The sequence below is a fragment of the Triturus cristatus genome, chromosome 3_2, assembly GCF_964204655.1.
Source record: "Triturus cristatus chromosome 3_2, aTriCri1.1, whole genome shotgun sequence".
Lineage (NCBI taxonomy): Eukaryota > Metazoa > Chordata > Amphibia > Caudata > Salamandridae > Triturus > Triturus cristatus.
Window position 1 is genome coordinate 205,905,545 of NC_140584.1, and position 15,507 is coordinate 205,921,051.

The 15,507-nt window shown below is 46.9% G+C and overlaps 1 protein-coding gene across 2 annotated transcripts in view; it reads left to right on the forward strand.

The window, feature by feature from the left end:
* The window catches only part of UBXN4 (UBX domain protein 4), a 225,517-nt gene that overhangs the window by 191,018 nt on the left and 18,992 nt on the right, over positions 1 to 15,507 (forward strand). For both annotated transcript variants that reach the window (XM_085647528.1, XM_085647529.1), the window contains one exon: positions 6,609 to 6,817. In XM_085647528.1, coding sequence (XP_085503654.1) covers positions 6,609 to 6,817 — 209 coding nt within the window. The remainder of the gene's footprint in view (positions 1 to 6,608; positions 6,818 to 15,507) is intronic.

A 15,507-nucleotide genomic window follows, 5' to 3' on the forward strand; every position in this document is an offset into this window, starting at 1 on the left:
TTGGACATCTGTCAGGCACCTATGTGGCAATCGCTGCACACATTTGCCAAATTTGTACTGCCTTGACAGTCTGGTCTAGCGAGATGGGCACTTTGCCCGGACAGATATTGCTTTGGTATCTATTCTAAGGTAAGGAATAGGTAGCTAGACGTTTCTATCAGATAAACAAGCTACCTTTGGTAACGCTTTATCTGGTAGAGACTCCCATCTAGCCCAAATTTCTTACCGACCCCTCCCACCCCCCCCCCCCCCCCCCCATTCTGTGGACTGCCTTCTTAAATTCAGAGATCCTTTTGGACTTCACTTTTGGCGCACCAGTTATTTTTCCTCTGCTTATCTCTGTGCTTCTGGTACGGAAAAAATAGTCAAGAACTCAGCATGCTGGGGTGGTGCCCATCTAGTCACCGCCCATGTCACTTCCGGTGTGGACGATGCCATTGACCTCCCGTGGAGCCAAACTTAGCCTCCTACCGGCGCCCAAGGGGGATTGCACAAAACATTCCATATCCAGTCAAACGTCTGGGAGTATTCTAAGGTAAGGAATCTACAGATAGATGGAGGACTCTAAGATGGCAGGAAAGAACCAGAACAGAAACAACAACAAAAAGCCCATGTGGAATGTACAGGGCCTTAATGTTTTTGTGAAGAGGTATAAAGCACACACTTGCCTTAGAAGACCTGATGTATGAAATGCCTCAATAACTTGGACAGGAACCTTTCTAAGCTCCACACGAAGCCAGCAGTGGCTGGAGCAATATCAGGTGTCATTGATAGGTTAACATGTATTTGATGACTCTATACTAAACACAGAGACAATACTTGTATCCTTCAGTAACGCATGGCACACACAGCAAGATGGACCGTATTCTGGTATCACTAAACTTAAGCATACAAATACAGCAGGCACAGTTTTTAAACCGATTTCACTCATCCCCCTCACCACTTATTATGGAATTTGATGGAGACCGGCAGCGCTCTTGATCCTGTCTTGGCGGTAAATCTGGCAGCCCCATGGATTGTAGCATTTCAGTTAGATATACGTGTAACATTAGAAACTTTCCTGAAAAATAACTGGGGGCCAACAGACATAAAAGCACTTGAACTGGATGTCCCAAAGGCAGTGGTAAGTGGAGAATCTGAGTGAACTCTATACTACAAAACAACACTTGCAGCACAGACAAACTTAAGAGGAAGGGAGAGTAGCCTAGCTTCGGGCAGAGGAATCCAGATATCCAAAACATGCATTGCATCTGCTTGTGGCCAGAAAGGATGTAGAGAAGTCCTGAGGTGCTCTTGACAGGTTTCCCGGACAGAATATAGACAACAACAGCATAAAGAGGGGGGTAGATTAGGGAGACTCCTGGCCTGGTTGTTAAAAACAGGGAATCCTTCCCCCTTACTATTCGCTTTAAATATACCAGACTGAAGAGTAGCAGTAAGACTGATGTCTAAACTCAGCAAAGCCTAGCGTATCATGAAAGGCATCTCCACCCTAATGTGGCCTAGGGTCCCTTTCAGCAGTAGGAGAGCCTTAGTTAGATCTGTTTGCCACTGTCGAGAATGAACAGTGTCAGCAGTTCTGCGCACGGGAGTTTCCAAGGCACCTCTCACTTGGAGACGCTTTTCATCTCAAATGGAGCTCCAACATCCTGTAAGCCTTTCTGCCAATACCCTTCCTGCCCATAGTTCTCAAGAAGTTCAGAAATGACCGAGCCTAAGTCATACTTGTGGCTCCAGATTGGGCACGGAGAGTCTGCTATCCTGAGCTGTTCTTTGGGAGGATATTCTGACGGAGCAACAGGGCAGGAATCCTACACCCAGTCCTGCGCACCCTCCACCTTAATGCATGGAGATTGAGCGGCGACAGTTGACAGCCTTCAATCTTCCTCCCAAAGTTTGTAATGTAATTCTGGCAGCAGGTGTCCCTCCACCAAGACTATACACCAGCCATTAGGAAAAATTGGTCTCATGGTGTGCTCCTCACAATGTCGACCCCTTGTCTGCACTCTATTATGAATTATTTTGTTTGCACTATTTTTGGACCAGCAGGGCTCTGCGTAGGGCACAGTTATGAATTATCGGTCTACCATCTCTGTGACTAATCTTCTCTCCAAGTCACTGGTTGTGTCTAGGTTCCTTAAAGGCTTACAGCTTATGTTTCCACTTAAGCACTTTATTATTCCTCAGTGGGACCTCAACCTGATCCTTACCATTCTCGTGTGCGCCCTCTTTGAGATTCTACATAATTGTCCTTTGAGGCTGTTGACCTTAAAATTTTCCTTTTTAGTGGACATACCATTGTCCAGGAGGGTCCGCGAACTCCAAGCTCTCTCGACACACACTCCTTAACCACCTTTTACCCAGACAAACTGGTCTTCCTGATACGTGCCTCTTTCCTGACTAGGGTTGTCACTCCTTTCCATGTAGGCCAGAACATCACCCTGCCTACCTTCTTTTTCTCCTCCTCATCCATCCAAAGAAGAGGGGAGTCCACTGCCTGGGCCCAAAAAGAGAGTGGCTCTACCTTGACTACACAAAAGAGTTATGGGTGGACAATAAACTGTTCGTGGGTTATGTGGGAGCAAAAAGGGGGAAAGCTGTACAGAAAAGAGCCTTCTCTTGATGGATTGCCATTTATATTGAGATCTGCTACACATTGTCCATGAAACAGCCCCCTGAGGACTTGTGGGCGCACTCTACCAGAACCAAGGCTGCGAGCACGTGGCGCTCCTCTCCTGGACATCTGTCAGGCAGCAACATGGGCATCCCTCCACACGTTCACAAAACATTACTGCCTGCACAGTCAGGTCTGTTGTGATAGGCACTTCTCCCGTTCGGTCCTGCAGGACTTTTTTGTCTAATCTGTTTCGCAGACCCACCTCTGGGGAGGCATTGCTTGTGTCTCTATTCACAGGTAAGGAATCTGCGGCTAGAAGTCTCTCAGATGAAAAACGTACTTTCCTTTGGTAGCACCTTATCTGGTAGAGACTCTGTCTAGCCACACATTCTTTACTGACCCTTCGATCCTCCCTGCTCTGTGAACTGGTTTAGGTATGAGGGACACCCACTTTCAGGGCCTTAGGGCCAGATGTACGACCCGTTTGCACATGCAAAAACATCAGGAGCAATTTATTTGCGACTCCCTAAATAGGTTTTGTGACTCGCTATTTAGAAGGGGGGGCTCCCTTCCAAACAGCGAGTCTCAAAACCATGTACTAATGTTTTGTGACCGCAATTGCAGTCGCAAAACACTCTCAATTACCACCTACATCAAGTAGTTGTTAATGCATTTGCAAAGGGGAAGGGGTCCCCAGAGGACCCCTTCCCCTTTGCAAATGCATGCGTAAATATTTTGCCTGCCCTTAAAAAATGAAACTAAAATGTTTTTTTTATTTTTTTTTTAAATGCGTCCCATTTTCCTTTAAGGAAAACGGGCCGCATTTTTTTTTTTAAGCTGCTTTATTTAAAAGCAGTCCCAGACATGGTGGTCTGCTGAGCCCATCTGGCCACCATCCCTGGGAGAGCCTGTCATTCCCAATGTGCTCGCAAATTGCGAGAGGCTCATTTAATATTAATGAGCCTTGCAATTTTTGCGACCCCATTGGGAATCGCAAACAGTGTTGAACACACTGTTGTACATTTTATTTTGCGCTTCGCAATTAGTCGCAAATTGCGAGGCACATAATAAAATGGTCGTACATCTGGCACTTAGTCTTTTCCACACCAGTGGTCATTTTTCATCATGGTTCCGGCTCCTGGTGTGTTAAGTTGCTACAGTAACAGGCGTCCGCTTGCTGAAGTGGCACCTATATAGTTACCGCACAAGTCACTTCTGGCATGGACGACATGGACCGGAGCGATGCCACCGACAGGCGCAGAGGGGTACTGCTTGAAAGATTTCCAGATCCAGTCTGACGACTGGGGATATTCAAAGGTAAGGAATATGTGGCTAAATAGTCTCTACCACATGAGGTGTTACCAAAGGTAAGTAACTTATTTCTCATAGGCCATTGTGCTAACTAGCTCTATGTAGACATTGAAGGGATGCGATGAAAGGATCGAGCCTTGGGGTATTCGATGTTTAAGTGGGTAGGAGGAAGATCTGGAAGAGTTTAATGTGTCAAACTGTGTTCTTGCTCATAGGAATGATTTGAGCCAGTTTAGTACTTTGTCTCTATGCCCAATAGAGATGCTAAAATGGTTAGAGGTGTGCTGTGATTGATGGTGTTAAGCACTGCAGAGAGGTCTAAAGGTATTAGCAGGCACATGCTTTTAGCATATCATCTAGAATTTGTTGGGAGGCTTTTTCAAATGTGCTAAAGTAGTCGGCTACCAACTACTTTAACAATTATTTTTTCCTAAGAATAGTATCTTGGTGATGGGTCAAAAATGCATTTTCAAGGCTATTTGGGTTTACTTTTGTAAGAAAGATATTTGGCCAGATTTCAGTGTTTTGAGGAAAGTGCCTTCTTCCAGAGTAGAGCTGATTATGTTAATGAACTGAGGGGCAAAGTTTCTTGCAAATGTTTTGATCAGGAATGGGTATAGGAGTTAATTGAGGAGATGATCTTGGTTGGCGAGCTAAGGTCTAGAGGAATGAAAGACGAACAAGTAGTGTTGGATCTTTTAAAAATATTGAGGACTGTACTACTTTGGGATAGTTTTATCTTGCTGCGCATACTGGAATTCTTTTGACAAAAGGTCTGGCAAAGTCTTCCGCTTTCTTGATAATCTTACAATGCTAGGTGTTCTGCTTTGACTGCCATGGCTGTATTTAGTGTGTTATTTAGGGATTGTAGAGTGTAGAAAGGTGGAGTTTTATGTGGGTATGCTGGTTAGGCTTCACCATGCAATGCTCTCACAATACCCCAAAGATGATCCTTGGATTCACAATTATAAATCCTTAGCTCAGTCCTGGTAGAAGGGCAAAGAGCAGTCCGGCTTTACTAGAGAAACATGTGTTAAGCATTTCTGAGTACCAACAAGGACCATAAGTAATTGACACAACTCTAAAGAAATCTGACTCCAATTGATAAAAATAAAGCCAGGAGAGTCTGTTGATGCCTTTGGCTCTTAAAGGGGTCCCTCTGTCTGGGGGAACTAAGCCGCATTTATGCACTTCCAGGAAGGTTACTGCAGGTGCAGAGTATCACGTCTTTGGTTTGTGCAGCTTCTGTTGTTGCAGACCTGGGTTTCTTCATTTGTCCTTGTTGCAAGTCACATGAGAACTAAGGTTCTGGTGTCAGGGCTAGCCCTTAAATTCTAGAGCTAGCACTGTTAGGGGTGTGGGTGCCGGTGACCAAGGGGCTCCTAGTCCCATCTGCCAATTCACCCCTGTGGTGACCACACCCACTATTCCACTACTTTTAAAAATAGCAGAAGTCTTTCTTAGCTGTACAAACCAGATAGCCCACCCTAGAGGTGTGGCTAGCTTTCTGGGGGTCTATACCCCCTAAATAACTAATTTCCCTGCCTGCCCGCGTGCAAATGTGCGTGGGGCAAGGGGAAGGGCTGTTCTTTCCTTTGGGAGGCAGACTGGTTGCATATCCCTGGCGGTGAAACCCGACCGGTTTAGGTGTTGCCATAATGGATATGTCAACCTTGGGTTTGTCCGGGTTCCAGACCATGTTATCTTATGGATTGTCTATCACTTATAGTGTCCTTTATTGGTGATGGCCACTATAGGGAAATAACAATGTACTTACATGTCCACAACTTTAATATTATGCATCCTGGGCTCAGGAGGCCTACGTTAGGGGTGACTAGCATAGATTAAAAATAGTGCATTGGCTTTGCCACACATGGTGAGGGCAAGGTCGAGTTCGAGAACTTTGTACTGCTCCTGCAGTCTGCAATGTCAGGCCTGCTGTCAGTAGTTAGTTTGGGTCAGTAAGTGTGGCACAAACTGTGCTTCAGGCCCTGTTGACCTCTTTAACACCCCTGCTCTGGGTACCACTGGTACCAAATACTTGGGACTTATAAGGGGGTTAAAGTCCTTTGCCAGTTGGTTATTAATTGACAGATATAAGTTTTAGGTAGAGAGCGCTGGCACTGGGGCTTGGTTAGCAGGATTCAGTGCACTGTCAGTCAAAAACCAGCATCTAGTAGTCCAAGTGGGGACAAAAAGTGGGGGGCATCTGCAAAAAGGCCTGGTTTCTTACAAAGAGTTAACCAAAACATCAGAATTTCAATGTTTTTATGGTATTCTACCTGTGGTTGTTTCTTTTTTTTTGGAGTGACTTGTTTTTAAACGTTCGTTAAGGTGTTATAATCAAAGCAAAGCTTAACTTCACTTTAACCTTGTTTTTTCCTGTGAATTTCAGTTTTTTTTCCAATCCTATACCATATCCGGCACCAATGAAAGTATACCCTATATTTGGCTGTGCGCAGCGAGGTTTGACCACACCGTGCACCCAATGCTCTGGGGGCAGCCACTTCCTCCTGTGCATGCTGTAGCCTATGGCCAACCCAAACTGCTCATGACCATTAACCCGGCCTACACCCAACCCTCCATGGGTGGCCCATCATGTATAATTCTGTGTGATTATCTATAGGTTATTATTTATATTGCCTATTTTGACTGTATTTGTGTTGTTTTTATTTACTAGGCAGGAAGACCTTCAACAGCCGTTGTACAGTCCTCTGAGGGAGGTCTTTGGACTTTCTTTGGTACAATATTGTACCCTCTTATAGCAGTCTGGCGGTTTCTTAGCAATTTCTTACTAAGCAGTCCACCTTCCTCTCAAGCCTCAACCAGATCAACATATGAACAAGAACGTTCTAATCCTTCAACTTCCAGCAGTACAGAGCCAAAGAGGTAACCTGAAGATTAGATAAGCTAGTGATTGTTTACTGTATATAATAGTTATATTCTGAATTATGTTTCAAAACAGACATTTGGTTCTACGGTACACTCCTAATTAATGGTAAAACAAAGTATAATTCGGTCTGTGCAGTATACTAGAATGCGGTTAAGAAAATTGTGCAGTTTCCTAAAGAATTGGTATCTTTTTTTATTTAAACCAATAGGAATTAAAACTGTGCTCTAAGCATCTTAGATGTTTGCCCTTTATTATACCTTTGCTTACAAAAAAAACTCAAAGAAAGGAGGGAAAATTCGGATAGGTCGAACCCACCTATAGAGATATTGTAACTATTTACTTATGGCAGGTATTATCACACAGAGCATGATTACAGACTGCATTAATACCACATTTTTACTGCATGTTTGCCTTTATGAAGCAAGATTCTTTCTGGAAACATATTTTGAAGTATTTTTGGCTTAACTGAAAGATTGTGGTTTTCTACTTTCATTTCAACACTTTTTGGTGGACGGAAAGTTATTTACCTATTGCCACTGCCTAAACGTTTCTCTGAGCTTCAGTGCGGACCCCTGCATTTCCCTAATGTCCTTTCTGCCAAGTGAAAACATCCTTAAAGATGATCAGGCATGTTGCATTGATAGTCTCCTAGAGTACCACAATGCAGTAGTGCCATATTTGTTCTGAAGTGGCAGATGAAGTGAGTGGGATAGTAAAGGGATTTTCCTTTCAAGTGTTCCACGGATTCCTAAGTGAAGTGTGCCATTCTCTCTTCCTCAGAGCCCCAGCGACGAAAAATGTCCAGGTACTGCTGTTATCAGCATCATCGCCTGCTCTGACTAGTGATGGGCTTCTTGGACAGGATCTTCCTTAAGATTCTACTTTCAGTTGTCATTAGACTTATTCCTGGCCTACCTCAAAACCAAGATCTAGGGGGACAGCCTAAGGACAAGATCTGTGTGTACGATGAATGCTATCCTATGATGAAAAATATGAGTGCCTGAACTAAATGATGGTTCTGCATGAAACACTCTCTGACAGCCATAAACATTTGAAAATCTCAGTGCAAGGTGAGGGAGAGCGGCCTATTTGTCCTGAGGAAAACTTCCTTCCTATCCATGAGACACCTGTACGGCATCTCCAGGCAGATTCTACATCTCTTTATGTAATGAGAATTAAGGAGTCAGGTGACATCAACATCGTTTTAATCCTTCCAGGACTTCTTAACGCAATAAAGGGGCATCTACCAAAGAAAGCTTGGCATGATGTTTAGAGAAAGTGTCAATAGAAACAGCTCGGAGGAAAAAAGCTTCAGAAAGTTGAAAACGTCCAAAGAAGGCAAATGAAGCCCACTGCATAGCAGGTTTTCAGCAAAAAAAATATTATTGGCTACATTTTCTCTAGATTTGTAAGTTTTAAGAAGGGGTAGTTCAGAAGTGGTTTCGGCCATATGTATTGATTTTTAATGTGGCTAATTTGATTTATTTTTTTTAAACTAAATAAATTAAGGAGAAATTCTATGTTGCCTCTTGTAACCATGTTTTCAAGTAAAAATCTTTTAAAATTGTGTTTCGGGATGCTCTGCTCAGTAACTTTGGCCAAGGTACATACTTAACCGATCTTTTACTTTTGTACACACCAACCCTAGACGACAGTGTAACAATGAATGCAAAAATAGGAAGACATAGCCAGTGGTATGCTTAAGTCTGCTTAGTCGTGTGTACGTGCTAGAACTTCCACGTAGGGCTGCAGTGATAGTGTGCCTACAGAGTTTAAAAGCACATGCAAACACCAGTGAAATTCTTCGGTATATATAGACTGCTACTAGGTCACGTGTCTCCACCAAATCGTTCACGTTTCAAGCTTTGTTCAGTCACAGCTAGAAGATGGCCCTTTCAGATCCACATGACAGCTGTATGTGGTGGCGCTGATCAGAGCACACCGCTGTGGCCTGGGATTTGTGTGTTTCTGATGGATACATCTAACCGCAGGTTCTTCACCTTGAGAATACTCCCCAGATGCCACACTGGATGTGGAAACTGTTTAAAGTGATGCTCCCCCATGCCGCTAGTTGGCACTTTATGGCTCCACGCTGGCTCGGCACTACCATGGAAGTGGCTGAGGGAAATTGAATATAAGCCCATCCCTGCAACCTGACCTTAGTTTGTTTCTTTCTGAACCATCTGATGGGGATTCCGAAGCTCCGCTCCCAAATTTGTTGCCTTCCAACCACTCACAAAATAAAATCCAGTGTACTAAATAATGATGTCCCCTCGCAGAACTACAGTTTTCAAACCGTACTGTGACTATGGTAGATAGCTGTCAGACACAGACCCGCACAAGGTGTGTCTCTGATGGGACTCCACTCGAAATTGTGGGATAAGTGTGTTGTCATCCACCCAAAGGCATTATGGGATCAAGATGCTATGTTGTACGTCTTCGTGGAATTCTTGCTTCAGGTTGCGGGGTAGGTTCTCTGGGCCTTATCCAGTATTAGGGGTGTCTTTCATAGATTCACATGCCTGAATCATTCCCCGTCGTCGAGACGGGAGCCTCCGGTACATAAAAAAGTAATGTCCTATAGACATACATAGAGAAAAATAGGCCTTAGGGCCTCCCCTTAGTAGCCTATCCTAGTCCTTATGTAAAAAGGACCAAACTCTTAGAGCCAGCCAAACAGCTGTCGCCTCCCTCTAGAACCTTCCTGGCAGGAGCCTCAGTCCCTCAGATTTTCTACCGCACGTTGTGCTAGGGAGTCTCCAGCCTGAGTTCTCCTCAGGATTTCTTTCAAACCAGGTTGTTCACTTTTTTTTGGTGACTTTCTTCTTCAAGGACTTGAACGCAGACCACTTCAGGCCTCTTATTACTGCAGTGAGTGTTTATTTCTCTACAACTCCTGGCATGTCTGAATCCCAGAAGAAAGCCCTTTTCAGGGCCTGCTCTTCATGTGGGAAGAAGAGGTTACATGTTGAGGACAAGCATGACCTCTGCCTATATTGTCTTTACCCGGACCACGTGCCAAAGGACTGTAAAATATGTAGGTCTTTCCCTCACAAGACCTTGAGAGACAGAGAGGGTCGTCTGCTTATCTGGCTGGACAGGCTCAAGGACAGGGAGAGTGTGGTATCCTCCGAGGCGAGCTTTTCCGGAACCTCTGAAGTCTCCCTGAAGAGGCCGAGGGTGACGTCTCCTGGCCCCTCAGACGCTCCTCCTATGAAGACACACAAGAAGTCTTCAGAGGCAAGATCTTCAAAATCTTCAGTGTCTGACAAGGACTCTCTGACTTTTAAGAAGCCTACCCTGTCAGCCAGCAAAATTGCGACACCTTCCTCAGCGCAAAAAAGGGCACCAGGTCATGTCTCCACAGCGACGACGACCGTGTCCACAACGACAGCGTCGTCAGTCTTCTCGTCGACGACTACCACACCTTCATCATCGTCAGAAGGTACCCCTATTTCGTCTGTTATACTGCTAAAACTGTCGTCGACGTCTAAGTCATCGTCGACGACGAAGATTGTCCCGACCATGTCATCGTCGATGAGGAGCCCCCCGTCGACGGAAGAGTTTCCTAGTCGACGACGAAGGCGTCGACGACTAGGAAAATATCGTCGACGGGGACACCGTCGGCGAAGACCATGCCGTCGACGACGGGAACGTCGTCGTCGTCCATGAGTATTTCTGAGCCAGGGCAAGTAGGAATGTCATCTATGGCCCTACCACCGTTAACAACAGCACGGAAGACAGCAGGGGTTCCTGTACAGGGTTCTGGATCTGGCAAGCTGACCAGAACACAAATTACACCGGAAACGACCTCTCCAAGTAAGGTGCAAACCAATTTGCCTATGGAGATTCTTCAGAGTGAGGAGTTGGAAGAAGAGCTCTTTGATCAGGCTACTTCCCCTTCTGAGCTGTACGTCAAATGTCAAAGCACGGACGAGGAACAGGAGGACATGAGTGGGCAGGAACGCCCCATCCGGGAACAGATTCGCACGGAGGTCACCCCGATGGTATGCCTTCCCCTGTCGATCGTTAATGACCTCAAATACCTTATCCGGGACTACAAGCAACGTTTCCCGGAATCGCCAGCACTGGACACAGGGGGCCCAGTGCCTACTACAGTTCCACCAACGACAGCCCCAAAGCAACCACGACCAGCTACTCAGGTCTCCCACCTCAGGTGATAGTCATCGGATGAGGAGGCGGAGGAGATGGAAGAGGGGGAGGTCCAGGAAGACCAGACATACCAGGATGAGGAGGAGGAGTATGTGGCATCCTCTCCAGCTTCCCCACAACCGCGCCAAGCTGATTCACCGCCAGTGGATATTGGCGGTTTTCATAAGATAGTTGAACGAGCAGCTACGCGGTTTCATATGGTCATGGAATCGACGGACACTGAGTGCTTCTTGCATGACTTCAAGGAGCAGACGAAGAAGACCACGAAGTCAATCCCAATTATTGACTTTCTCTGGGACCAGGGAAAGAAACTAGCTTCCGTACCTGCGGTCGTTCCACGCCTGGATAAGAAGTACAAGGCTCCATCCACGGCGCCAGCTTGCCTTATTGGACACCCGAAACCGGATTCGGTCGTGACACAAGCGGCCCAGAAAAATTCTCGTAACCCTTCCTCTCCTCTGTCAGCCCCACCGGACAAGGAGGGCAGAAAATTGGACACAATTGGCAAAAGGTTTTCGACCACTTCGGCAATGACCATCAAGGTGGCCAACTCCATAGCCCTGTTAGGGCGTTATAACCGCCAACTTTGGGAGGATATAGCCCCATATTTAGCGGACCTGCCAAGCGCAGTCCAGGAGGAGGTCAAGGCACTACTTTCTGAGGGCCAAACCTCGGCGGCCGAGATCATTGATTGTGCCATAGATGTGGCCATGACAGGCTTTCGTCAACTGGCTGGGGCTGCAGTCCTGCGCCGCCAGGGATGGCTGAAGGCAACATCGTTCAGGCAGGAAGTGCAGACGAAGGTGCTGGACATGCCCTTCGATGGACAACATCTTTTTGGAGATAAAATTGACGAGGCGCTACAAGCTATAAAGAAGGACACTGACACGGCTAGAGCGCTTGGAACCTTGCAGGCAAGGAATCAGTCCTTTCGGGGCAACAAATCTAGAGGCCAGTCCTCCTACAGAGGATCCTACCAGAATAGATCCTCGTACTCCTTCCAGAATAAGACCCAGTACCAGCAGAAGCAGCAACAAGGTCGGCAGTCTTCTTATGGAAGATCTCACTTCAGGGGTAAGAACCAGAAAAGGGGCACCGGCGGACGCCAGTGACCAGTTACTCCAGCCAGTCCAGCTACTATCTCCCTCATCAAAGATTGGAGGAAAATTGACCCATTTCCTGGAAAATTGGCACCTCATCACCACGGATCGCTGGGTACTCCAACTACTAAGATTCGGCCATTCTCTAGAATTTACCACCATCCCACCTGCAACCCCTCCCCGCAGGTTCCCACACAAGCATCTACGACTGCTACTCCGGGAAATATCGGAGATGTTGAAGAAAGGAGCGATCGAGCGGGTTCCATCGGCTCAGAAGGAGAAAGGATTCTATTCCCGCTTCTTTCTGATACGCAAGAAAGAAAAGAAGTGGAGGCCCATTCTAGATCTCAGGGCACTCAACTCTTTCCTGAAGAGTCAGTCGTTCAGGATGGTGACGCTCCAAGAAATACTAGGCATTCTAGAAAAAGGGGATTTCATGACATCCTTGGATCTTCAGGATGCCTACTATCACATCCCGATACTCAGGGGGCACAGAAAATATCTACGTTTCGAGGTGGCAGGACAGCACTACCAATTCAAGGTCCTGCCGTTTGGCCTCAAATCCGCTCCGCGGATTTTCACCAAGTGCCTTTCTCCTGTGGCAGCTTTCCTGCGTCAAATGGGTCACCAAGTCTTCCCCTACCTCGACGACTGGCTGGTAAAGGCACCCACAGCTGCAGGCGCAACCAAATCCTCCAACGCCTGTACCAATCTTTCCCAACATCTAGGATTGACTCTCAATCTTCAGAAATCCTATATGTCCCCAACAAGAAGCATCACCTTCCTCGGGGCGACCTTGAATACGGAATGCGCGAGGGCATTTCCTTCAGAAGAAAGAAAAACCAAGATAATATCTCTGGCCACGGCGGTGGCATCAAGGAAGTCCCTAAGAGTTCGCACCTTCAAATCTCTCCTAGGAATGATGTCTTCTTGTATACTCCTCATCCCTCACTGCAGGCTTCGGATGCGTCCATTGCAAGAAGCCCTCTAGAACCAGTGGACTCAGAGTACGGGTTCGTTCGAAGACATTGTGAGGATAACACCGCGAATATCCAAGAGCCTCGAATGGTGGAAAGATTACAGGAATCTGTCTATCGGACTGCCCTTCCTACTTCCAGCAGCACAACTGGTGATCACCACCGATGCATCTCTGGCGGGCTGGGGAGCTGTCCTTCAGGACCTCCGAGTGAGTGGCAAATAGTCAGATCAGGAGCAACATCTCCATATCAATCTTCTGGAGTTGAGGGCTGTGTATCTGGCGTTGCAAGCCTTTTTACCACGCGTCCAGAACTCCCAGGTGCTCGTCAGAACGGACAACACCACGACGATGCACTATCTAAACAAACAGGGAGGAACGCGTTCGCTCACTCTATCACGCGAATCGCAAAAGATCTGGAACTGGCTTGTTCTCCATGGGATCACTCTCAGAGCGGACTATGTTCCGGGCAACGACAACACCATTGCAGACGCCCTAAGCAGGCAGAAATCCCTCTCCCACGAATGGGAGCTCTACGAGAATTCGCTAACGCATGTTTTCTCAGAATGGGGAGTCTCAGGAATCGACCTGTTTGCCATCAGGGAGAACGCCAAATGCCCAAGCTACGCAAGCTGGCATCCCCAACCAAGGTCGCTAGGAAATGCCTTTTCCATAGGCTGGTTCAGCGTATTTGCGTACGCTTTTCCGCCGTTCCTGATGATTTCCAGGGTCCTCAGGAAGATTAAGGCGGAGCCTTGTACCCTGATCCTAATTGCCCCGTTCTGGCCGAGGCAGCATTGGTTCTCGGATCTTCATCGCCTCTCCATCAGGACACCGATTCGTCTGAAACAGCATCCGAACCTGCTGACAATGTCCAACGGGCAGGTGCAATACCCGAACCTGCAATCGCTCAGGTTATCGGCCTGGCTCCTGAGCACAGAGAATTCTGTCATTTAAACATCCCGCAGGACTGCAGGGACGTGCTAGCAAAAGCGAGGGCGGACAGTACCAACAAAACCTACTCTCTCAAATGGAAACGCTTCTGCGTATGGTGTTTAGAGAAGGGCCTGAGACCACTCCATATCACACCGGAACAGATATTGCCATATCTACTACACTTGGCACAGTCGGGATTGGCACACGCATCCATAAAGGTGCATCTGGCGGCCATTTCACGTTTTACCAGGACTTACAAAGGCCCGTCTCTCTGGTCCAGTAGGCTTATCAAACAGTTCCTCAAGGGACTATATAGATCCTTCCCAAGACCTAGACGGGTCCCACCAACGTGGCACCTCAACTTGGTCCTTAACCAACTCATGAAGCACCCTTTTGAGCCCATTCATCGAGCTTCCATCAAGTACATCTCATGGAAAACGGCTCTGTTGCTCGCTCTAACATCGGCCAGGAGAGTCAGCGAGCTACAAGCTCTCTCCATTCAGGAACCCTTCATGCAGTTCAAACAGGACAGAGTGGTGCTGAGGACAAATCCCAAGTTCATACCGAAAGTACCTTCAGACTTTCACCTCAACGAGCCGGTGGTTTTACGTTCCTTCTTTGCAAACCCTACCACGGCAGCAGAAAGGACGCTCCACTCTCTGGACCTCAAAAGGTGTCTTAAGTTTTACATAGACAAAACAAAGAGCTTCAGGAAGTCATCACAGCTATTTGTGGCCTACAGTAGGCCAAGGCTGGGTATGCCTCTAACAAAACAGAGCATCTCACTGTGGATCTCCTCAGCGATAGCATTCTGCCATGACGGGGCCGGACGGCCTTTAAGAGACAGGGTGGGAGCGCACTCCACCAGAGCGATGTCCACATCAGCAGCGCTGTTCGCTGGAGTGCCGATTTTGGACATCTGTAGAGCGGCGACGTGGAAGTCACCGCACACCTTCTCCAGACACTACTGTCTAGATGCCGAACTTATGAAGGATGCGGCAGTGGGCCAGGCGGTGCTTCGCCATCTATTCCTGTGAGGTGAGCCTTCCATCATCCCGCCATCCTGGTATGCACATTCTTTGCTAATTTACTGTTTTGACGTATGCCAATGTTTCAAACTGATATGGTAATATGTGTATTATCTAAAATAACTATATGGCATGTTGCATCAGAAATGTGCATAATGTATTGCTAACTACTCTGATTCAGGCATGTGAATCTATGAAAGACACCCCTAATACTGGATAAGAAACGCGTTACTTACCTGTAACAGCAGTTATCCAGTATTGGTGTCTTTCATAGATTCACATGCAACCCTCCCGCCTCCCCTGGAAGGACTCACGTCTCCCTCTAACTATATTACGCCTACCTAGCTTGGTGCGTACGAAAATCTGAGGGACTGAGGCTCCTGCCAGGAAGGTTCTAGAGGGAGGCGACAGCTGATTGACTGGCTCTAAGAGTTTGGTCCTTTTTACATAAGGACTAGGATAGGCTACTAAGG